The following is a 25,120-nucleotide window of genomic DNA, read 5'->3' as shown; positions in this document are numbered from 1 at the left end:
TTGATCATTTTTTAACCAAACGTTATAAACTTTAAATTCGTTCATCTACAGTTATTGGTAGTTCATATGATAGGCAAATATATGTTTGCAGATAACCAAAAGTATATATATTGTTCTTTGCTCCTAAAGGCCAATGGAAACGAGAACGCTTCAAGACATGGTGACTGCAGCGGCTGCTGTAAATAGTTCTAGAATTGCTGTCACCTTCGACAGCTGCATGGATGCTCGAATTCCTGTGTCCTTACTTTACAGCGACGTTGCTGAGTTTAGTAACGATCTAACTCATTTGCTACGCGAGAAGCAAGTTACAAATAGAATAGCATTGTATTGTCAAACAGACGTCTACCTACCTGTCTGGATTCTGGGGTATGTATGCGGACAGATACGACAGTTTGGAACTACTGTGGCCAGAACTCGAAAATTGATTACAATTTTGTTTTTAGCATCCTTCAGGTACCTGCTGCGTATGTCCCACTGGACCCTGAGGTACCAGCCCTTCTCTCTGCCCACATCATAGATCAGTGTGGGTTGAAATACTGTGTTGTTCAGTGGGATCTTTTGGAGGTAAATAGTCAGAATGGAGAACATAATTTCTCTATGTAACATATATATATAACAGTGTATTTATCAGTATGTCTTCTCTGTTCCCATAAGCGATTTCAGATGGCCTTCTCCAACTTCATAAATGTAGATGTGCGTGCAGTGTGGTCCACTTACAATGTGACCCTCGTGAGACTGCAGAACACCGTGGCTGAAGTGCAACATGGAGGAGGGCCCGAAGGTACTCATGAAGAGATGGCCAATGCTGACCACTCTGCTCAGGTGTCAGGTGTTAGCCAGGGAGAGCTGGCATATGTGCTCCACACATCTGGAACAACAGGGCATCCCAAGATTGTCAGGGTACCACACAAGTGTATCGTGCCCAATATACTGCATCTAAGGTTTGTGTAAATGTCAGTGACTCCACACTAATTCCACCCATTACCTTTAAGGTGTATGTCATAGCATCTGAGTAGGACACAAACTAACTTCATTACTAACCATGGTGAGTTTCTAAATGACTTCCTGAGAAGGCTCTATGCCCCTTGTCCAGTTCTCTGTTTCAGATGACGGCAGATGATGTGGTGTTCCTGGCCTCTCCCCTCACCTTTGACCCATCAGTGGTGGAGATGTTTCTAGCACTGTCATCAGGGGCAAGGCTCCTCATGGTCCCCACGGTGATGAAAAAAAAACCGAACACGCTTGCCTGTGCGCTGTTCAAGAATCACAGGACCACATTCTTACAGGTGAGTCCAACATAAATGTAGAACCGCCGACTCTCTGCCTTGTCATTAACGTATCCAGGTAATTTTTCTGCTGTGTTTTGCCCCCTAAGGTGACACCAACCCTCCTAGGCCGTTTTGGCAGGACTATCCTCCAGGAGGTGGTCTTCTCTAAAGACTCGTCCCTTCGTGTGTTAGCCCTGGGGGGTGAAGCGTGCCCCTCGCCTGGCTTGCTCAGGAGCTGGAGACAGGAAGGGAACGACACCCAAATCTACAACATCTACGGCATCACAGAAGTGTCCTGCTGGGCCTGCTGCTACAAGCTCTCGGAGACAGACTTGGTGGCCAATCAGTGAGTAGCTTAAAAGACCTGGTGGCCAATCAGTGAGTAGCTTAAAAGACCTGGTGGCCAATCAGTGAGTAGCTTAAAAGTCAAACTCCAGTTGTGTGTCTGCCACACATGAATGCTAGTCGTTTGCACTTCTGGTTGGATGGTAACTGCCTTTCATTGGCTTGGTGCCTGTAGTCTGCACAATGACGACAACGTTGAATTGAACCGAACCAGTCTAATGGTGTTGTTTCTTGTGTATTTGTGTGTATGTGTCCTACAGAGATGAGTCCTCAGTGCCACTTGGAACCCCTTTAATGGACACCACTGTGGAAGTTAGAGATGAGCATAGCTGCGTCGTTGCTGAGGGAGAAGGGCAGATCTTCATAGGTAGGAATACAAAGTCTGCAGTCTCGCGCACACATTTAACTGGATGTTAATTCCAAGGAAATACAATTTATAAAAGGTGTGAAAGGAATTTGATGATCAGCTCTTCTGAAATGATATTAGGAGGAACAGACAGAGTGTGCCTCCTGGATGATGAGGTAGAAGCTGTCCCGGGAACTATGCGGGCTACAGGTGACTGGGTCCAGGTGAAAGACTCATCCCTGTATTTCCTGGGCCGGCAGGACCGACTCATCAAACGGCAAGGGCAACGAGTGCACCTGGACACACTGCAGCAAGTGAGCATTCTTTGTTTTGAAATGGCACAGTGTGAGATGAAGTCGGCCATTTTGGATCTGCATTTCCGAATCCACTGCTAACTAGAGTCAATAAATGTCTCAGTTGCTCAATTCTCCATGTCTTTTTTTTAATTATTATACGTGTCAGGCTCTGATGAGTGTGCCCCTGGTGGAAGCCTGTGCTGTGGGATTGTCTGAAGATTCTCGCCTGGTAGCCTTTGTGGTCGCCAGCTCCGCATCTGGAGACCAAAAGGCAACTTCCGCATTCCCATCTGTACAACATCAGGCCAATCAAAGATCCTCTGCCCTGGTAGATTCTCATGGGGACCTCAACCCCTCCGACTCACACTGGCAGGAGGAGCTCTCGACGTCCACCCGAGGTCTTCGGAGAGCCATACGTCGTAGCCTGTCTCGGTTGCTGCCCAGTCCCAGTGTTCCAGACAAAGTAGTGGTTGTCCCTGCCCTACCACTAACCTCACATGGTGAGGCCCCTGTGTGGTATTGTTTTATAGGAAGATCCCTCTTTTATATCCAGACTTACTGGAAGCCTAACGCCACGCCGAGCTCCTGGCATGAGTCTACGTATGCGGTCTGCCGATATTGTGATGTCAATGTTGTGTCTGTATGGTATATGTCAATTCTTGCGTTCTCGCGGTCAGTATTGGCCTTGAGCTTTCAGGCCAATGTCTTGGTATGACAATACGTCTTTCACAGGAAAGGTGGACATGGGCGAACTCATGAAGATTTACCAGAGACAGAAAGCCACCTCGGATTTCCTTACTCCGAGGGACGTGGTGTCACTCAGGAAGATGCTCCAGTCCATGTGGCAGGTACAGACAGTAACCATTTACTGTTGGATCTTCGCAATATTTCGTTAGTGTCGGATTCAAGTCGATGTCACCGTTTTAGTCTCGTCTGTTGTGTGTTCTGTCTGTTTTCGCATGGCAGGACAGGTTGGGACTTTCCGAGGACGCAGTCGTCAGTGATGAGTCAAACTTCCTGTTCAGCGGAGGAGACTCCCTACAAGCGCTGGGTCTTTGTGATGACATCACCACCGCCATCGGAGGGACGTCGTTCGGACTTTTGGAGATTGTTTTGGATGGGTCCTTCTCCGACATCCTGCACCACGCCGCCAAGGCAATGCCAACACCGTCATCGGAACACAAACTGAAACCCCATCCTACGTCTGAAGCTACGAAACGCCAGACGGATCCGCTCTCCTCAGCGCCGACCAAGAGAGGAAGACTAGACGGTTCATCCACGTCAGCTGCTCAAAGGAGGCGGCAGGGAGCTTCCTCTGTGGCGAAGGCCACACGATTTACAGTATTGAGGAGGGCAGGCGAGGTGATTGAGACGCCGAAAGAGAACTCTGGCACAGGAGGAAACCTCACAAGGAAAGGAGACACACTCACAGCTGGAGTGACTTCCAGCCAGGGGACATTTAACAGTAACCCCCTGGCTGTAGAACATAGTGAGACCTCTGGTGGTGGAAGTAGTAAGGCTGGCGTTTTGGGGCTGAGGGTGAGGTGGGCTTCAGACACGGGCCGGTGTGTGGATGCCTCTCCTGTCCTGCTGGTGCACAGGCGGGGTGAGGACGCCTCAGGCCGACACACCACCACTGTGTTTGTGGGGTCCCATTCCCACAGGATGCAGGCCCTTGACCTGGCCTCGGGGGAGCTGCTGTGGGAGAGGGTGCTTGGTGACAGGATCGAGTCTTCCGCTGCTGTGTGCCCACGCGAAGGCCTCGTGGTGGTAGGTCAGTATTCGCATCATATTTACGTTCAGAGTTCCCACGGTCGTAAACACTTTTCGGACCGCGAGGAGGAGTAGAAATTGATGAAAGTCTCACAAAGCTCTTGAAAATGTCATGGATATGTGTGAGATGTATGCGCGAAGTTTGACGTAGGACTTTCAGAAGAACGCCTGTGTGTCAACTCTCCAGCTGACATGCAATGCAGCAACGTACCGGCAATGCTGGTACAACGCTGGGTGTCAGCTGGGGAGTTAACTTACCCGGGTATGTCACATGACCTGCTTTGTGGAATACCCCCTAGGTGTGTGGTGACTGTAAGTTCACTTTAAGAATGTACATGCAGAAACCGGGTTTCGAGTCACAGAAATGTCGTGGCAATCCATTATTTAAGGGTGGGATGGTTTGTCGTGCAGTGAAATGGATGAACGCAACATTGTCCATATCGGTGATGTGTGTCGTGTTTTTGGTCTGTTCGCAGGGTGCTATGACGGCTGTGTGTACTTCCTGTGTGTGGACACGGGGGAGACAAAGTGGACATTTCAGACGGGAGACGCAGTGAAGTGCTCTCCCACGGTGGACCCTCTCACTGGCCTGGTGTTGGTGGGATCCCATGATGGACACATGTACAGCCTGGATCCACAGGTGTGTGCGTGCACGCGAATAATAACAATAAACATCATTTGTTCATTTCGCTTTTCTATCCAAAGCGACGTACAAGGGGGCAAGTGCTTGTTAAAGATGCCCTACGGCACCACAGAGCTATTTGCCAGTCCAGACGAGTTTGTTTCGTGTCACAGGCTCGCCAGTGTGTGTGGAAACGCCACTGTGGAGGCGGGGCGGTGTTCTCCTCGCCGTGTCTCCACCCCTCCCTCCGACATCTGTACGCGGCCACGCTGGGAGGGCACCTCCTCTGTCTTCACCTCGTGAGTAGCCGCGGGGCCTCGCGTCCACGGAGCCCCTTCCTCAGTTGCACGTGCGACATTATGGAAGCGAGGCCGCATCGGCGTGAAATCTGATTTTTTTTTTTTCGACGTGACCGACGCAGGACAGCGGCGCCGTGCTGTGGACGCGCTCCCGGGACACTCCTTTCTTCTCCTCGCCGGGCTGCTCCTCGGGCCGCGTGCTCGTGGGCTCCGTGGACGGAAACATCTACTGTTTCAGCCTCCAGGGGACTGAGGTAGGTGGAGGGACCGGCGAGAGGGCGCGCCCGTGAACCAGTTTCCGCCCCCGAGTCGCTCGTTCTTAACCCGTCCCTGTGTGTGTGTCCCCCGCCACAGCTCTGGCGTTTCACAACCAGCGGACCCGTGTTCTCGTCCCCCTGCGTGACCCGGGACGAGGCGAAGGTCGTGTGCGGCTCGCACGACGACCACGTGTACTGTCTGAGCTGCGCCGACGGCTCGCTAGCCTGGAGCTTCCGGGCCTCGGGCAGGGTGTACTCCAGCCCCTGTGTGTTTGACGGCTCTCCCCGGGGCGGAGCCACCGGAGTGCTGGTGGCGCTGGCCTCCGCGGATGGGACCCTCTGGATCCTGGACGTGGAGGATGGAACTGTGGCGGGCTCCCTCTCGCTCCCCGGCGAGCTCTTCTCTTCCCCCGTGGCGTGGGAGCGATCCCTGGTGGTGGGATGTCGCAATAACTTTGTGTACTGTGTCGAGATGACGGACGGTGGTTAAAACGCGTTCCCTATACGCGGAACGCGTCGGTGAATAAACGGGGTATGTCTGGAGTGTGGAATTGGAAGACTCTAGGCCTGAAGTTCAGACATCAGTATTTAATTTACACTATTAATGACATTTGCATCACTTTCATTAGCCCCTCATAGATGACTCCAAGTGAAACCAAAAGAAAAAAAGGGCAATTATTACCAAACACCTCTGTTACACAACACTGTGTACGCTACACTATTGCACACAACGAAAGTTATTAAAAAAAGTGACTGTGCCTCAAGGGCAAAGTCCTGGAGACAGTGCATCTACCATGCATACACACACGCACACACATACATACATACATAATTACATAGATAAGTGAGAATTGTAGAAATGAAAGAATTCTGAGCTTACTGTAAGTTCTTTAGCGATGTCCATACTGTATTGGGACGGCTGACCTAGCCTTATAGAGGTTCTCAGAGAGCTGATGAATGGTTTATTTCTATGTAGAAAACGGATAAGTAGGTAGTGGTGTTAGCCTGCTTTGGGATGGGTCACACTATGTACAGTAAAGATGTCTTACAGCAAGCGAGTGGTTTCTTTCTTTTAAAAAAAGAAAAGAAGCTACATCCAGACGAATTATTCAGAATTATTATGGTTATTGTGTACTGTTCACTTCAGTGCAGCGTTTCAATGCAGCCAACATGTGAGCAAGACCGATTTAATGTTAGTTCATGAACACAACAACGTTGTCATTGCAACATGTTGCAATTGCTTTTTGACAGCATTCACAGTCGTTACGGACACAGTGAGAATTGTTATACTGTACTAAGCACAGGATTTAAATACATGTATAAAAGAAGTTTCTGTACATTGCAGACAAGATCAAATATGACATCCATTGAAATCAGTAGCCTACTTAAAATCATACCCATGAGATAATATAACACACAGTGAACACTTGTTAATACAGTAATGAGGAGTATTTTACAAAGTGACCATCTGTAAAGTTGAGTTTTTGCTCTGAAACATCCATCAAATAAGTATTGAGCCGAGTGCATGTACTGACAACCGTGTTGGGCTTGATTGGCTACTTTAGGTACTGGTAGAATATTGCAGTGCGCAGTCTTGCATGTGATCAGCTGTGCGTGACATGGGGTCTTTGACGTGTGCGTAACATATGATATCGTTGATAAGCATCGCTTGAGAAAGATGGTTGTGGTCATGAGGGTTCATGGCACAAGCATTGCTTGGGAGCAGGGTGGGGGCGGGACAGGAAGGGCAGAAGGAGGCTCGGGATTGGGGGAGGGGGAGAGGGTCATAGTTCATGGGCTGTGTATAGTTGTGGTAGTAGCGTGTCGACATTGGAGCACTGAACCGGGGGCAGATTATTTGATGATCTGGGGGCAGTCGCTCCAGGCCTTGGCCTTGCGCTTGGCCAGGGCCAGCCAGGCGGGCTCCGTGGAGGCCTGGGGAGAGTCACTGGAGGGCAGGCGTTTCGTTACCTCCTTCACAGCAGGGGGTAACGGAGGGGAGTCGGAAATCTCAACTGCAACGCAATTTGCCAGGGAGAAAAAAGGGTTAATACACTGCATAATATCGTTTACAACTAGCATAAAAGCAATGTTAACTAAGGCTTTGCGTTGATTATACTTGTAGGATCGGGTCATGGTTTACGCCGAGGGCCTATAAGTGCCCCTTCCTCAAAAGAGTAAATAACATTGATAAATCGCTGGTAAAATGAAATGTACTGGAGCTCTTTTCAGCAGTTCTATTAAGACTGTGACAAAGTTAACGAATGTCTCAACGGTGTAAACAAAGTGGCGTTACCTGTGACAGAGCTTGGTAGAGTGTTGGCTTTCTTCAGGTTGTCTCGGCGCTCAAAGCGGGCCAGCAAGGTATCTGCCCTTTTGGCCTCTTGAGTTTGTTGAGGTTTAGGACTGGTGTTGATGTTCCCTTTACTCTCTGAAGGACTAACCGATCCACTCTGTGAAAGGCAGGAACCATTTATATGACTTTGTACAGTAGACGCTAGACAGGACTAGACATTTGGATCATCACTTGCTGTTTGTATTTCCTCAGTAAAAGTTTAAATGCATATTTGAACAAAATCTGTTGAATCAAATACGCAAGCTATCCCATCTATTTTCTGTGTATTTAAAGTTGATCTAAAATTCAAAATTCATTATGACAAAGGGTCCTGGTAAAATGGACAGAAATGTGTATTTTGCTGGCGCAATTTTCCCGAAAGTGTTCATCCGGTAAGTGGAATAATGTGATGATATGGAGAGGGTGTGTCATTCCCATCACAATTTAGCTAAGTAAACAAGCCTGTGCCTGTTTTTAGAGTCGTACTGCACTTTGGTCATAGCCCAGGCACAAGATGAAAAGCAAATGCATACTACTCGTCTTTGCTTGCACTCAGAAATGAATGTGGTCATAAACAATTGAGAGTGAGTCATCTGATACAAAACTCCTTTGTATCAGATGTTTCGGTTTATGTTCTAAGAACATCAAACGCAAAATGTTGTCGGTTACTTAGACCTAATCAGACCTGATAACCTCCTAACAAAGAAGTTATTAAAGTTATTTGACATATTAACAGGCAAGAAAAACATTTCACAGCCTGGGAGAAGATGACATGACAATATTCAGCCATTGTCTATGCTTTTCGTTATGGTTTTTAAAATCCCACTACGCTTAACACTCCTCCCTGCCGCCCACCTACTGTGGAAAACTCGACGGAGGCTACACAAAACGCACGCCGTGAAAAACTGCAAGTGACAGCTTCGATTCGCTTCTCGACAGCTTTGCTTCAGGTGTACAGAGCGCCAGCCACATAGAGCTGTGAGTCTCTTGATAACACGCATGCAGGTCGGGGGATGTGGTCACGTACGGTTTCTTTGGCCTGCTTCTCTGCTAGTTTGGCCTCTCTTTGGCTCCGTCGGTCGTCACGGCCCTGTTGCTGCTCCCTGAAACCCTTCTGCTTCTGCAGAGCCAGCGTGATCCACAAAGGCCCGCTATCCTTCTCCTGGATCCGCACACTGTCCAGGGAATGTCTGCTCTGCAGAGACGGCTTTTCTGTGGGGGCGGGGGGCGGGGGGGGGAGAGAAAAGGAATCAATGGTTTCATCATTTAGAACTTTTCTGAAGAGCTTTCCATCAACACACTAAGGTCTACCACACAAAGAGATGATCCTGATGAACAAAACCAAAACACCCTGAGTGGATGAGCAGCGCTTAGCAACCCTGAGTTGATAAGAGTGCGTGCCCAAGGATGACACTGACCTCGCTTGATAAGCTCCGCTTTCCTGTCAGGCTTCTCCCTCCAGGGGATGCTGATGGAGGGGAAGAAGGACTTCTTCTCCTTGGGCTCCTCGTCCCCCTGGCCGCCCCTGAGCAGCTGGGCAACGGCTGACGACTCGTCCCTTCTCTTCTCCTGGTCCGCTGAGTCCGCTGCCAGGCCGGTTCGTTGGGCCACGGCCTCGCTGGGCCCCCCTTGGGCGATCTTGAGGAGGGGCAACTGAGGAGAGGCATCGGCGCATGTGAACTTGACGGCGGTGCTGGCTCTGTGGTGCAACGGGGGTTTGGGTGAGGTCTTTTCCCCCGCGCTAAACCCGCCCCGCTTGGCCCGGGTGGCGGAAGAGGGCGCCGCCGTGTGCACTGGACTGCTTTCTCGAAGTGGCGAGGCGGAGCTGGGCTCGTCGGGTAACGCGGAGGAAGAGTTGGAGTCGGGCTCTATCGGAGCGAGAGGTGGGGGGACGCCGTCAAAAGTGTCCCCGGCGCTGTACCTTTTCTTCCTCTTCTCTGTGGGCTGGTCGCCCTGGAAGCGGAGGGAGTAGTTGGTCCTCCTGAGCTTGATGCCGAAGGGAGAAGGCCTGGTTTGGTCGTCCGGGCCCATTTTCTCGCCCTCCCCGCTCTCACCGGGCTCGTCCGATTCTCCCGGGCTCCGGGCCTCTGGCCCCTCGCGTTGGGTTGAGTCCTGGTCAGGACTGGGGACCAGGAAGGATGGGAGGTCTTTGGCAAACTGGCACCCCTCTGACCTGCCCGCGACACGGACCCCTTTCGTCGCCTTGCTCTGGGCCTTGCCGTCTGGAGCCGGGGAGACGGCAGCGGTGCCGGACGAGCCATCGGATTGAGCGTTTTCCGTCATCCCCCTGTCCTTGTCTGCCTGACATGACAATTCCACATTTCTGCTGGAGTCGGCAAATTTCTTCTTCGCCGGGGTTATGGAGAACTTGGCGCTGGCAGACATGGTCTTCCTCAGGTTGGTGTGTGGGAATGGAGTCTGGTCCGTCTCCTGGCCGCCGGTCCCGCTCTGGACCTGGGTGGGGCTGTGGCCGGGATCCGGGTAGCCCTCATACTTCCCCTCGTCGGCTCCCTTGAATATCTTGGATCTGATGCTGGCCCACTCCGCCAAGATGGCTGCGCTGGACTGATCGGAGGAAGTGGAGGACTCGCTGAGGGACTTGGTTTTCCCCGACTTGCGATCGGGGGAGGCCTTGCACTTGGTCGGGGAAGCGTTCATGCCTTTCTTGTCCTCGCCCAAGCCCAGCAGGGATTTGCACGCCGTGTCTTTGATCTGATCCAGATTGACAGCGGGTCCGCAGAGCTGAGCCCCTGTCACCAGGATGGCTGTGTGGGGGACGTACTGTAAAGACGACAAGCTGAGGGACTCCGCTCCCCCGGGGGAGGAGGCTTTGGAATCCTCTCTGGGGTCGGTCGCCGTGCCTTCCGGTTGGCTGGAGGGCAGCGTCACGGGCGTCAAGTTGACTTTCTGGAAAAGGATCTGCTTCTCCCCGGAGGAGACCTTGAACGAGAAGGGCCTTTGCCTCTCCTCCATTTCCCGCCATCGCAGCTCCTCGGCCTTCCTCCTCCTCGCCACGGGGTCCGAGCCGCTCTCGCCCTCGGGCGCGGGCGGCGTCCTGGGTGCCCCCGCATCCCGGCGTTTGGTTTCCTCTTCTTCCGCTTCCCGCTGGCGCTTCTCCTCCCGCTCCCGCCTCCTCTCGTCCTCCAGGGTCCTCCTCCTCTCCTCCTGCTCTGCTTTTTCTCTCAGCCGGTTCCCCTCCTCCTCCTCCTCGACGCGAAGGCGCTCCGCTTCCAGCGCCTCTTCCTCTTCCTCCCTCCGCCTCTGCTCCTCCACCCTCCTGCGCTCCTCCTCCTCCCTCTGACGGCGCTCCTCCTCCTCGCGGATCTTCTCCTCTTTTTCCCTTTGGGTCCTCTCGTCTTCCTCCTTCGTCCTCCTCTCCTCCTCCCGTTTCGTTCTCGCGTCCTCTCGCACCTTCCTGTCCTCCTCTTCCTTCCTTCTCCTCTCCAGCTCCACGCTTTGTCTGTGGTCCTCCTCTTGTTGTTGTTTGCGACATCTCTCCCCTATTTCGTACAGCTCCTCCGCTCTCTTCCTCCTCTCCTCCTCCAGCTCCTCCCCTCTCAGTTCCTCTTCCTCCCTGTCTCTCTTCTCTCTGGACTCCAGTCTTTCTTCCACCCGAGGTCTTTGTTTACTGAATGAGTCTGGAGAATCAAAGGGGGATCCCCCATGTCTGGACCAAGGGCCCTCCAGGTTCTCGCGGCCTTCTGTCTCTTCATGGAGTACAGGGGGTGGAGACATCTCCTGCAGATCCTAGACAACAAAGAGAAGCATTTCATGTAACCGCACACTAGAAGAAGTCTCATCAACGTTTAACGATGTGCGACAAAAACATATTACGGTCATCCCAAGTATGTTAGTCTCTCGAATGTGCCTCGGCTCACCGATGTGAACTTGCGGTGCTTGCGGGAGACTCTCTGGTTTTTGGGCTTTACGGATAGTTTGTGCTTGGCAGCGGTGTTGTCCAATCGAGGGACAGACTGTGGGACTGAATCCAGGTTAATGGACTCAATGGTGCCGGTGGCTGGAAGAATACATTTTGACCTGGGGGATTTCACTGGGGTATGGTGTATCTCACCCCGATGGGAGCCTTGGACCAGGCTTTCTCCGTAGACCTGGTTGACAACAGAACATATCCATGAACACACACCTCCATTGTAACACATACACATGGTTAGTATGTTTGTATTGGAAACTAGAGAGAGAGTCATCATTAACGATTCGATTAGAATGTTTTCCTACAGTTTCTACTGTGACATCTGTGACGGATCGAAAGGAGTCCTTACGTTTTGGTCTGGCTCCGCCTCCACCTGGGACAGTACCTCAAGGGGGCTCTGGGGCCCCTCGTTTTCATCCGAGCTGCCCTGGTCATCCTCACTCTTCCTAAGAGAGGGGGGCTTCTGGCCAAACTTGATACTTTGAGCGATCTGCCTCTGCTCATTGAACAGAAGGGGAGGGGGTTAGTGGCGCATTCCGACACACGGATTCGTGGAAAACGCAGAGGGCGTCGTGTAGACTTTTAATAGGAGCGAGGGCCCACCTGAAGGTTCCTGACTTTATCGGAGACGTTCTCTTGGGACATGGTGTGCTCCGAGCAGCCCTCCGTCACTGCTTCCTCTTGGATGAAGACGCTGTCGTGCGAGAGGGCTCGGTTCCCGATAGGAGTCAGCTCCCTGCAGGGACATCAACATCTACGGTTACCACATGAACTTAAAGTCCATCATGAATGAATTCATCGTCATGTCAACGCGTGCTGTAGGATCGCTCCGTAAATCGCTTCGCGCTAACACGGTTTGCGTTAAGGAAGTCTTTGGTTTCCATTGGATTCCACCATTTAAAGGCTAAAGTCAGTCCAATATTTTATTTTCCAACTGACCCCACCTGTTTATTATTGGACTGAAAGATAGCCCACTGATGAAAATAGACAGAAAACTATAATAGTGTTCTGGATAGGGGTGGGAGGTCCATGGGCATTAAACTCATAAAGAGTTCTCAGACCCATAGATGCTGAATTATTCATAACACCTGTGTTTGTGCCTCGCTACAGGCAGCATGAAGCTACAATGGAAGATGATTCAAATTCCCGACATGGAATATTGACAGCATTTTAAATGCTTGTGTTTGCAATATGTAAACTTAACGGCAGTACATTACCTCAGATGTTGATCGGGCTGATCCTTGGCGACGACACCATTGCTCACTTCCCCCGTGGAAAAGCTTGTCTTCAGCTCTTGTACCCTCTCAGTTCCCAACTTCTTTTTCTTCCCAAACAGGCGTCTGAAAGGTTGGAATTTGCCCTGTCGTCGCTTCTCTGTTGGCAGAATTGAACCAGTTACACACCCTTATCTCTCTTGCTATCCGGCAATCACACCCTTATGCAATAGGTAAAATGCCAATGGAGATGACAGCATTTGAATGTCATAAAAGAAAACGTTCTGAAAAACAAACCAGCAAATGAGAAGAATGAAAGATCATGCCTTAGTTGTGAATACTTACCCATATCTGCATCTAAACAAGCAGAAGTACGTAAAGAGACAGAGAGAAACCAGGAAACTTAGATCAGTGTGATCTAGCAGCTCATAAATCTTGTAATTTGGCAAATCTCTCAATCATTCACCTATGGCAAATCCCCTTTTATTACATTTCCCCTGGTCCCACGTTCTTAAATTCTTAAACCAACTTCAAGTTGAACTTTGATTAGATGATATCACATTTTCCTTAACATCCATGAGGCAATCAAAGTGCAGCTCAGATAATACGGACAGTTGTAAGCAGAACAAAATTTGTCAAAACGTACATCAAATGACGCCCTCAAAGGAGTTATTTAGCATGTCGCTGGACTCCCTTCCATGATTGAGTTTGCCAAGACCAGACTGTGTCTGTCCAGTAATGTTAATGTCCCCTGGGCCTACTAACTGCAGCCTGTTCAACACTGGTGAAATCCCGCAGGTTGCACCTAAATTTAAAACCGCCACCGAAACCGCATCCTTAACTGTACCAGGTACGTCACATTGTCAGAAGACAATGCTGAAAGCGGCTCTCATACTCCTCTCTCATTTCATCATTAATTTAGCCTGACTAAGCTACGGTACGGTATGGAAACTTCATAACCATTCTGTTACCGAAACAACAGTTGCCTCTGCCGTTTCTAGTGAGCCTTTCGTACGGAATGAACAACTGGTTATTCAGCAGAACGGTTAGGCTATTTGACTCGAAATAAAGAAATGTAGACTAGAGAACACACACTGGGTCTGTTTGACGAGAGAAACATCTTGTACGCCTGTGTATGTGTTGTGTGTGCGTGTGTGAGAGAGTGTTAGTGGGAGGTCCTGTGGATGAACTGAAGTGGTTGAGGTTACAGGGCCATTCTACACCACTGTGAAGACAAACGTGTGCCCGGCTCAAGGTATCCCTTTCAAGGCTATAAGTAGAAACTGGCATGAGATTCCACTCTGTGCACCGAGGCATCATGGGAACTGATACGGTCCATTTCTTTACTCCCTCTTGAGACCCTCGATGTCTTCTTCATCTTCAGCTGTGTGTGTGTGTGTGTTTGTATAGGTGTGTAAGGAGGACCCCTGAACTGGGTGTGATGGGGTCCTCCCCTTGGGGTCCCCTTGGGGTGATGTCACACTGTGGCGCTGGCACTGCTACGCGACGTGAGGAGAGCTGGAGCTGACCTGTCTCCCTCCGCCAGTTCGTCTCTTTTCCCCCTGTAAGGGTTGAGTGTTGTGTTGTGGTACAGTCGCCCCATTAGTCCCACAGCTTGCTTTCCCAGCTTTCAGGCACGTCTAGTGCCTCTACACAGTTTTGACTGGCCTAACTGCCGCCGGCACGCTCACACACTCGTGCACAAAACGACAAAGGGGCACGTTTTCTGCAGCGTACAGCTACGCGCTAACGTAAAGTACCTTCCTTGCCTAAAAACCCCAATTTCAGTTATCTCTGGTTCTTGGTGGATCCCGGGTCGGATTTGGCCGCTTCCCGTTCCTGATTTCGACTGTTTCCTTCCTCTCGCGACATCATCGCAGAATCAATGGGAGTTCTGTCACGTCCACTCAGTGTAGTCAGGAGGACAGGTAACACAAGAGGATCACACAGCTCACACAAGGCAGACATGTGCATCACTCATGTCCAATCACAGACCTCCAGAGGCCTCAGCAGTAACTTGTTCACCAAACCCAATCACCAAACCATGCATTTCGTAAATAGACGGCACACGGTATGTGAACACAGGTCGGGCAAATGTCTCCTTGAATCTCTGTCGTGCTAAGTGTTGCGTTGGGTCTGAAATGCTTTGTACGAGGCTACAATTGTTTTTGTTGTTGTTGTGGTTATTTGGGTTTGGTTTTGACTATTTACCTGGGCTTTCGGAAACGGTTACCTCTAAATGGGCACCGTTCCTAGTTTTTTCTTTGGCGTCCGTCGCCATGGTAAAGGCACACCTGGTCTGTGATGGGAGAAAAGGGAATGAAGGTAACAGTGTCGTTTAATTCGTTTCGCCGAACAAGAGAGTCGGCGCCTCTGATAGGATGGAAATAGGGGAGGGGCTACCGACCGAGCAGCCACTCTGGGTAAGAGAAGAAACATGAGAGTTCACGGAAAGGGCATATTATTTTCACTATGCAAGAGCCACAGTTTCACAAGCACACCTGTGTTTCATATGTCTTCATGCCAGACATCCTCTAATCCCGTGCAACGATACATACATAACTGAAGAATCTCTTTGGTGAACAGTGTAACACCGTCACAATGTACAAAGAGCTCTAACTTATAGACAGGCCCGTCTTTTTCTTCCTACATGCACAGAAAATGATCACAGCTCAACATCGCTGATGCCTTGCCCACCTTCACAGCAGATGAATAGACCAGGTCAAAACCTCGGCTGGGAATCCCTACGTTTTGCCAGACTGCATGTCATTAAAGACCCTTCAGAGCCTCGTATCGAAAATCACAACCAAAGGCAACTGCCACATCTATTCTCCATGTCCCCTTTTACAAAGATATTATAAAATGCATCTTATCACTGCTCCTCAACAATCTGCCAGACTGACCTGCAAAAGACTGATGGCATGCTTGTCCATTGCTCTGCACCTTTCCCTCTCCAACTCGCTTGCTGCCTATAAATTTGGCCAGTCAGTGTTAAACAATAACCTCCTAAAATGGACTCAAACTAGATGATTGCTTCCATTGAAGCGGGGAGCTCGACATGAAAACTCTTTTACTTGTCCAAAAAGATTGCACTGCGGCAGAAAAGCCTAATGCCAGGGTAAACAAAGACGCTGCGACTGAAGGATACGAACCCTCGAGGGATGGTTCTTGAGAAAGGGAGGAGGGGGGTATAGCGGGGGGAGACAGGGTTGCGCTAAGAGGCAAATCCTTGATTCCTTTCAACCACAGGTGGTCTGTGCATGTGCGCTGGGTCCCTTTCTGGCTGGCGTGGAGGGCATGGACCTGCGTCTGAACGCCCTCCCTGTTGAGAACCCAATACCAGCTACAATATGTGCTCTCAATCATGTAACCAATGAGATGCGCTTCTGCCACATGTGACCTGAGCATATATGTCGGCGTGCGTGTGCCAATAAATCGTCGCACGGGATGTTACCAGCATAGCGATAACCCCGCCATGTGTTTTATTGTTTGGAAACGTATTGTGTTATCACAACAGGACGTGGGATGGCTGTACAGTTCACTCTGACAACAATCCCCTTTCCCAAGCACTGAAGTGCAGCCAGGGGAAGAAGCAACCAGGGTCGAGGCTGGTGGGACGGCTGCTGTCTAGCTCCGGGGCCAGCCTATCGCTGGGGAGTGACGGGCTCCAGGAAGGGGCCAGGTTATGGCGGCGGGAACCAAGGGGAGGAGCTATACCTCTCCTGTCGTCCTCCTGCCTGGGCCCCCCACCCCCTGCATTCTCCACCACGTGTGTCAAGGACCCACGGAAGTATGCTAACTTCCGAGGGACGCTGCTTGACCGAGGGAGGAAAGCGATAGAAAAGGAATGTGTTGTGATCCCAATTGGCCACAGCTAAGGAGCTTGTTTGGGCCAATTGGTGACAAGCGGAGAGGCACTTGGAGGAAGTTAATTGGCTTTGACTCTGACTCTGCCGGTTCTAAGGCTGCACGAGTTTGTATTATGTATTATGCGTTTCCGGTCTCTTTCAGAGTAATTGCTTACAGTACATTCATGGCCCACAATCATTAGTTGTAGCCTGTAAATTCTGTTGGAATTTTATTGAATTGGCAAAAGGCCAATTTTCCACACAAATTGCCACTGCGTTTATGACCTGATAACCATGTTTACTATTCTGGAAACCTTTATGAAGGGCCATAAAAATGCACCTGAGATGGCAATAAGAAATGTCCTTTAGCCTGAAGTTGCCCTGGCATGACAGAGCCCGTGGTGTGTACATTCTAGAACAGGGTGAGGACAGAATGCCCTGTGGGCTCAGCATGCCGTGGGTTCCCCCTCCTGAGGGTGACAGCTGAGGCCTGAAAGAAACGCTCAGAAACGTCTCAACTAGAATGGCTCTTTGTCCTGACGGGTTCTAGTTCATACAGGAACAAGGATTGAGCAAGAATCCGGGCGACTGGAAGTGTCTGTGTGTATGACAGCACTCATTGGAGCGTGTTTGTGTGATAGGGGGACAGACAGAGAGAGAGAGAGAGAGAGAGAGAGAGAGAGAGACAGAGAGAGAGAGAGAGACACAGAGAGAGAGAGAGAGACAGAGAGAGAGACACAGAGAGACAGAGAGAGAGAGAGAGAGAGAGAGAGAGAGAGAGAGAGAGAGAGAGAGATGCTGTGCATTTTCATCCGAATGGAGGCATTGTTGAGATTGACTGGAAGTGTGGTGGCAAGCGCCGGGTCACATGAATTCTCCAATTATCTTTGGTTACGCGTCACAAAAACGGTTTGTCCTGTGTCATACATGTCGGATTTGAGATTGAGACCCCCCCCAAAAAAATACAGTAGCAATGGAGCAAATGGCTGTGGATATCAAGCAGCTTTCTGCTGTGGGAGCGTTTGTGCTGCAGCGCACAGACTCGGAAGCGAAGCCGCGGATGGGATGAGAGAAGCTCGGCGAGCGGCCGCGTGCCCTGCAGGGACGCCTCGGGCGGGGGGGATCCGGCTGCGGCTTTGGCGTCGTACCACGACTCGCCGCCGTTGGCGTTTCGTGTGATGCCGCCGTAGCTCAGTGGCGTATCTTAGCGTAGTGCCGTGGGGGGAAGGGGGGAAAGGCGGGGGGGGGGGGGGGGGGGAGCCATAGCCTTACAACAAAACAGCTAATTGTCCAAGCAGACAGACGGGTTAGGCCGCGTGACAGTTTACCTATTTCAGCTGCACAGCTCGACAGGGCCGAACGCCACTGCAGTAAAACCTTAGGGAACATCGATCGGCCTTTTTTTCCCCCACAACGCCTGTTTTTACCCAGGCGAGCCTTTCTTCTGTTGCCTCTTCTGCGGCTTTGGGGGGGGGGGGGGGGGGGGAACAAAAGGAAATGAATACAGAACAGGAAGACAGCAGGTTGGGGTTTGTAAGGTCGGCACGAGCCACGCTATGAGGAGTCAAGGAGACACAATATGGATTAGGGATTAGTCAAGGGATGGATGGTGGGATGAGGGGGTGAATGGAGGTGTAGATGAGAAAGCAGTTTTGGATTTTTCTAGCCCTAATGCAGGGTGATGATGAGGGGATGGAAAAAGGAACCAGAATCCATAACAGGGCCAAATCTTCAAGAAATGTCAGAAGATATTGACTGATAATACGACATGCAAAATACTTTGTAACAATGAACACTCACAGCGTCGTCCTCTTTTTGCTGCATCCTGATCGAAATATGCTCATAAGTTTGTGCTGCCTCAGGTTCCCATGGCAACAGCTGCTTGGCAATTCACCATCAACTAAGTTACCGAAGAGGCCACTGACACACCAAGTGTGCCACTTGCTTCTCATCCCACACTCAACTTGACTTTGATTGACATTCAAGCGACACAGCAACGTCGTAAGCCTGATATACAACAAACGAATATGTAAAAACGTGTCAGTGTCACAGGTATTCCTGCATTGCTCCTCAATGTTGCTTCCTGCCTCACTCTTTCCAGGTGTTGACCTCGGGTCACACACACAACTAACACCTGTCACAGACGTTGTTTTAGCACCCGACACGACCAAAAAGCTAGCAATTCAATGCACGAAAGAAACCCAAACATTTGGTGTACGCGACGTCCTACGGCGCACCAGAACAGAAACAACCACTGTTACTACCAGGACAAATTGAGTAGGGACGGACTGAATAACGAAAGGCAGTATTTTCACCGAAGAGTCAGTTTAACCAACCGACTTGGTTACATCCGCAACAACACTCACTGGTCTACATGAATGAAAGAAAAGAGCACAGTGGCAGGGGAATATCAAATGGCAAATAAACTTTTTGACTGATCCAAAACAATCCAAGACAGAAAGCATATTTAGAGGCAGGCGGGAGACCGAGAGACACACAAGGAAGCAATCACATGATCGCTGTTAAAGCCAACTGGTGACGTGATGGCCAATAGAGTGTGGTGCAAAAACAACAGAACAGAGATGCTTTTTGCCTTTGTGTCTCACTGTCAACTTGTCATGTGATGCTCACTCTTGCATCTATAGTATTTCAAATCAGCTTATAATATGTTAGATAGATAGATATATACGATACATTTATAATCAACTTCTCAATAAATGAAGAAAGAAAAAGGTTTGATTTCGTCAAAACAAAATAGATGACAATATGACATGATAATCAGATAATAACTGATGAACTTATACGGCTAAGAACTGAGTTTAACTGTTGAGAACTCTAACCGCAAGTACGAGCGACTCAAAATTGAGGTCGAAAAGGCAGTGTCTCTAGACGTTGTGCTTTTAATAAGAATTCAGCCTTACCTTCTCGTTACTCGCGTCTGGGTGGAACAATACCTGTTAGTGTGTGTGTGGGTGCGTAGCTCTTCCACCTGCCTGCTGCCACTTTTTAACTGGGGCAGTACCTGGAGTCAGGTGTCACTGTTCATGCACCGAGGGCTTTAATGTGTTTTTGCTTATATGACAGAACCACACTCCGACGAGAAGACTGCATATTTTATGACTGCGGACCTGAGGTAGGACAGGACGTTAGGAAACGGCGGGGTCCCATGATGCAGAATATAGGAATACTTATGCTAGCGTTGATGTGGGCCCTAGCGCTGACATGTTGTTCTGTTAGTGCACTTGTCCTCTCCTCTCCTCCCCTCGTCAGAGAGAGGCTGCAGGGAGGGGGGGAGGAGACTGACTGAGGGGAGACAAGCGTTCTGCTGGGTGTGTTGCTTCTGCGCTGAGGAAAGCACAAAGTGATACTTGTTTACTAGCTAGCCAGGGCACAAGGAGAACAGAGTAGCATTCATCATTCCAACTGGTAGACGCACACAATGCCCATTATTGTGAATGAACAGCAAATATGTTCATTGATGTTTGTGGCAGCCTAGTAGTCTTGTACGAAGTATGTTGAAAAACCATCCTCATGTCCATAGAACACTCACACCTGCCTTAACCCTTGTGCTGCCTTCGGGTCACATGACCCAAAGGTTCATAACGAACCATCGTTGTGTTTACCCAATTTTACCCAGTACAAAAACAAATAAAAATAATTTTCTTTTAACCTTCGCAATGTGGGGGGTCTGAGACAGCCCAACGGTTAAAAGAAAATGCTTCACTTTGTTTTGGTATGCGGTAAAGTTGTCGCAATACGACGGTGGGTCACAATGACTTTGTAGCCTCTACACTATTCTAAGTTGTTTCATAGAGTCCTAAGAATGGTTTATAGCCTGATCACAGGCAAAAGCAAAGCCCACTGGGGCTAATTATCTGCACCACAACAGAACAGTTATACATATCCCAGCCTTCATAATACCATTGTGACCTGTACCTCTATTATTAACAATCAGGTGTCATAAGGAAACTATCATTTTAATGATGATTCGACTGTCTTATTCGGACAGTCAAATGGGTTTGGTGGAATATTGTGCTACTGCCTTGTAGGGCTTTTGTCGTATTCAAATTTACACAATGGCTTACGTAGCTAAAAGAAACACTGCTCTGTGTAACTGTCCTGTTCCATTAGAACCTTCAAAAACACACATACGGGAAGGTATTCCAATGTAACACCGGTCAAGTAGAAGAGAACGTGGTTGTTAGTGTGTACTGAACCCTAGAATCTAACAGGGGACTCTCCTGTACATCGTTAGCGTTAGTTCTTCCTGTTGTGGTGTTTCAGCTGCTGTGTAGGGTGAAGGCTGCTGATGTCATAGCTCAGGTGAGATTCTGCACGTGTGACGCGCTTCTCATTCCTGAGTTGAACAATCGTTTGAGACTGAAGGACACGTCACGTCAAGGTATCATTGGTCTTGTGAATCGCTTTAAAGCGTTCGTCATGGTTTCCATGAGAATCCAACCTGCAGTTGACCTCCAAAGTAATTGTCTGGGAAAATGTGGTTTCTATCGACCTTTCACAACTGTGCTTAGCAAGGTATGGTTTTGAAGGAAATTGCTTAGTATGCCGCACATACGGGCCGACATTTAAAAAATCTCAACGTCATCACAACATGATATGTGAGCGACAGTACATGGTAACTTTTGCAATTACTGAAGGGTCCCTTGGTCATGTGAGCGGAGAAGACTGTAGGGAATTACTGTTACTCACTCACATTTATTTGAACCATTCTACCAAATTCTTGGAGTCCTGCACTCTGGCTGTTATTTCAATGCTGTCAATATTTACACCAGAGTGGGTTTAATAATACAAGCAGACCTGGGAACCCAAGTGGATACTTCAATCTCATTTAAATATATTATGAGAGACACATATTTGTACACTTTTTTTCTACATAACTTGATGTGCACTTAAAATGGACTGATATTGTATATTCACATCGGTATTGACAACTTTAATATACAGTATAAGTATGTGACATGGGATATTATCCTTTTACTGCTATGTGATTGCATTGATTATGCTTTCAAATATCACCGATACACAAAATGACAAATACTTGAATACTCTTCATGCCTGAGCACACATCATTGTTGTCATTGGCAACGTAATGAATACTGCTTAAAGTACCTTAACCATTGAACAGTATCTGTAGATGCATGTGTTAGGGTTGATACTTTGTGGGACTGTGGTTACACAGTTTTGTAATTCCAATGACTTTTGCATTTTACATACTAGTTTGGTCAGTCATGCTACTTTGCCATTGCATTATCCACGTAACTTTTGGCACCAAACAACAGCAATACTTTAAAAACGAACCACAACCAATGCAAATATATTGTAGCTTTGTAGATAATACATCATGAAATAAGACTATTGAATACATTTCCAGAGCAAAATATTTAAAATAGAAGACAGAATGCTGTATCACACTGTGTGATGACAGGGGTTTAACAAATAATTCAGCTAAAGACAACATTTCCCTCAATTCTGTTAGTAGGCCTACTCAACTGACTTCACTAGATTGGAACATTTCAATGTGTTTTACTAGATTATGTACTTATGACAACCTATTTTTTCCAATACTGCATTTAAATGAATTAGGCTACTGGTGATGTGTGATGTAGCCTACTAAACATCCTTACAGCCCATCACCAAAGGAAAAGATGGATGAATTGACAACTAGGTTAAATGAGCATTAATGAAATTACTTGTGTATAGGCTACGAATCCATAAAAGCATAACATCAACCTCACCGAATGCCTCCCTTAGATGCGATCAAAGATGCGAACACTGTGAATTGACGGTATGGAGCCATCCCTTGTGGCACAGCTGGACTAAATACATGCAGGACGCCGTGTCGCTTGGTTCACATAAGCATGCATTCTTAATAAACGTAAAGTATTTAGAGAAGACTGCCTAATATTGGCTAGACTGCAACACCCATTGAGAACAAAGAATCTGTAGTCTATTGGCATATTTATTTCATACCCATATTTATTTAATTCCCAAATTTACATTCCTTGGAAACTGCTGGACCAAATATAAAAATGTTGATCGGCGTTAAAGAAAATCAGTTGTCCGAACCCCACATTAACGTGACAAAGGCAGCATATTTCAGTCATGTTCAATAAAAGGTCGAAGCCATACCCACTGCACACAAATGAGAAAGATGGAGCGAGCAGGTTAATGAAAATGGAAGGTATGACAAGGTCAGCGGTTTTTTCAAGAATCCACGATACCTCATTATAATGACGAAAGACATACAATAAATACAAATTGATGTCACCTTGCAGGAGATCTGTTTCCACTCGATTGGCCTTGAAGTCACTTGCGGCGCTTCTTCTCCAATGCACACTGCAGACCCTTTTGTGTTGCTGATGCTGCGGGTGCCCGCGACTGACAAACACGCACTCCTATGCACACTGACTGTTCCGATGGAACAGTTCTGCACAGCTGCATATAAGACGGGAGGGCGTGGCAGGCTGAATCAGCGTTTGGGCATTTTGGGGCATTTCTGGGGGTAGAAGGGGAACACAAATATAATGATATTGATATATAGATAGAGATATAGGCCTAGATATATCGTAAAGTGCAATTTCCCTACCAACAGAATAAGATCTTATAGAACTGCGAATCAAATGGCTGTTTATAAACAGCTTTCAATTACAGGCCAATTTCCCAATACCGAGATAATGTAGGCTACATTAGCCCAAGGTAGGCCTACTCCTATTTTTCTTTGATGATCCATTTCAGAATAAGAGAAATATGTTGGCTTCACAATAAAATAATATATTGTAGAAGGATTGTTTGATTCTCAAATCCCGAACTAGTAGCTGCAATTATATAACCCTTTCAAGGTAACTGTTTTTAATTCAAACTACAACAATCCGGGAGAGCCTACAATTCCCATATTTCAAATTTGACACTATGGGGGAGGGACTTAGGAAGTCGACGGATTTTCTCGATAGCGGTATGAAAATCTTTGCAGTCATGGGTACGTGGTTGATGTAAAGTTTTTAGCTACTTTAGTTTATAACCTTATTCAAAAGGTAGATTTGGAAACCGACTCAAGTTTTTTTATTTATTAATAAACGATAATGCCTCCAAGGAAGCTGGATTTCGCTATGAACAGAGCAGGCGATGCGAGGAGTGGGTCTGTTATGAACTTCAGAACAACAGTGAGTTCTGGTTCTTTGCGCCGCAATTCTGCAGTCTTGCCGTCGGTGCTGACTTTTGCTGTCATCGTGGCGTCCGGAGGCCTCCTTCTCATGATAGAGAAAGGAATGCTGAATAGTATGGAGACACCCCCACCTCGGGGGTACGGAAAAAGGTCAGACTACCTCAGACAAGCTCGACATCAGGACGTTGCAGCGGACACTGAATTCCAGGTAGAGCGATGACACCAAAAACGGTACCCCATCTATAGATCAGATGCATAGGAATATTTTCAGTAGTAGCCTACGTTAGTTTAACCATTTATACATTTGAGTCCTTTCGCCTATTCCAATGATATGTGAGAGTGGCCTGTAAATTGACCTAAAACACCAGCTACTCTTTTTTTAATCATTCAGATCCTACAGGAGATTCGTAACCGCACCATCAAGACGATGTGTGGTCAGAAGAACATGCCTCACAGTTTGTGGTCGCTGAGTCCTTTCCAGAGAAAGGTTTTGCTGCAGCACATTTTAGTCAACGACGAGCATCGCTTCCTCTACTGCTACGTCCCCAAGGTAGCCTGCTCCAACTGGAAGAGGGTTCTCAAAGTTCTGAGTGGAGCCTTGGAGAACGTGAAAGTCAACATCAAGATGGACCATCGCAGTGATCTCCTCTTTCTCTCCTCCCTGAAGCCTGAGGAAATCCGCTACAGGCTCAAGCACTACTTCAAGTTTATGTTCGTGAGGGAGCCCATGGAACGCTTGCTCTCTGCTTACAAGAACAAGTTCGGAGAGATCGAGGCCTATCAGAAAAAGTATGGAGCAGAGATCATCCGGCGGTACCGCAAGGGCCACGCCAAGGACACGTCCGTGACAGGAGATGATGTGACGTTTACCGAGTTTGTACGTTACCTGCTAGATGAGGATGTCGAACGTATGAATGAGCACTGGATGCCCATCTATAACCTGTGCCAGCCGTGTGCCGTTTCCTATGACTTCATTGGCTCCTACGAGCAGTTGGAGAGTGACGCGGAGTTTGTGCTAAAGCGGATCGGAGCACCTCCGCACGTCCACTTTCCAGAACGGCAAACATGGTACAAGCCTGTCACCACGGAGACGTTGCACTATTACCTGTGCAGCCTACCACAAAAGCTCCTTCGGGAACTCCTTCCAAAGTATATTTTAGACTTCTCCCTATTTACCTACCCTCTCCCCAACACAACCACTGAATATTGCAGACATTAACTGTGCTGAAAGATGCCGTTTTTTTGTTTGACATTTTTATTCTTTTATACAGTATGGTACTAAACCTGTGCGTTTTTATTCTTAAAGAATATTGACATCTGGACGCTTTTGTCATGATTATTTCTGACCGCAGAGCAAAGTAGGGCTCTACAGTAGGCTAATCTTACTGTAACATTGACACTAC

General features: G+C 48.4%; 3 protein-coding genes across 4 annotated transcripts; 2 read left to right on the top strand and 1 right to left on the bottom strand.

Annotated features, from left to right (window-relative positions):
* The first annotated feature begins 26 nt into the window (after positions 1-26).
* On the top strand, positions 27-6,302 carry aasdh (aminoadipate-semialdehyde dehydrogenase). Of its 2 annotated transcripts, XM_067230603.1 has the most exons (15): positions 27-366; positions 444-564; positions 655-941; positions 1,094-1,286; positions 1,376-1,614; positions 1,874-1,980; positions 2,101-2,135; positions 2,220-2,273; positions 2,422-2,755; positions 2,988-3,103; positions 3,222-4,029; positions 4,505-4,668; positions 4,824-4,949; positions 5,072-5,203; positions 5,304-6,302. In XM_067230603.1, exons 1-15 carry the CDS (start codon positions 134-136, stop codon positions 5,694-5,696), a joined length of 3,342 nt encoding a protein of 1,113 aa, XP_067086704.1. In that variant the 5' UTR covers positions 27-133; the 3' UTR covers positions 5,697-6,302. The 2 variants fall into 2 exon arrangements, with proteins under 2 accessions (XP_067086704.1, XP_067086703.1); XM_067230602.1 differs by having other exon boundaries at positions 2,101-2,273.
* cracd (capping protein inhibiting regulator of actin dynamics) lies at positions 6,224-12,801 on the bottom strand. The gene is made up of 8 exons (XM_067230604.1): positions 12,690-12,801; positions 12,076-12,208; positions 11,822-11,968; positions 11,420-11,650; positions 8,960-11,288; positions 8,569-8,753; positions 7,503-7,659; positions 6,224-7,221 (listed from the first exon to the last, which is right to left on the bottom strand). The coding sequence occupies exons 2-8, from the start codon at positions 12,115-12,117 to the stop codon at positions 7,061-7,063; spliced, it is 3,252 nt and encodes a 1,083-aa protein (XP_067086705.1). The 5' UTR covers positions 12,118-12,208; positions 12,690-12,801; the 3' UTR covers positions 6,224-7,060.
* Positions 12,802-23,487: 10,686 nt separating this feature from the next.
* Positions 23,488-25,039, top strand: chst14 (carbohydrate (N-acetylgalactosamine 4-0) sulfotransferase 14). Its single transcript, XM_067230653.1, has 2 exons — positions 23,488-23,925; positions 24,109-25,039. The coding sequence occupies exons 1-2, from the start codon at positions 23,635-23,637 to the stop codon at positions 24,934-24,936; spliced, it is 1,119 nt and encodes a 372-aa protein (XP_067086754.1). The 5' UTR covers positions 23,488-23,634; the 3' UTR covers positions 24,937-25,039.
* The last annotated feature ends 81 nt before the right edge of the window (positions 25,040-25,120 follow it).

Source organism: Osmerus mordax, chromosome 27, assembly GCF_038355195.1.
Source record: "Osmerus mordax isolate fOsmMor3 chromosome 27, fOsmMor3.pri, whole genome shotgun sequence".
NCBI classification, from domain to species: domain Eukaryota; kingdom Metazoa; phylum Chordata; class Actinopteri; order Osmeriformes; family Osmeridae; genus Osmerus; species Osmerus mordax.
This window is presented reverse-complemented; position numbering and strand designations above follow the sequence as displayed.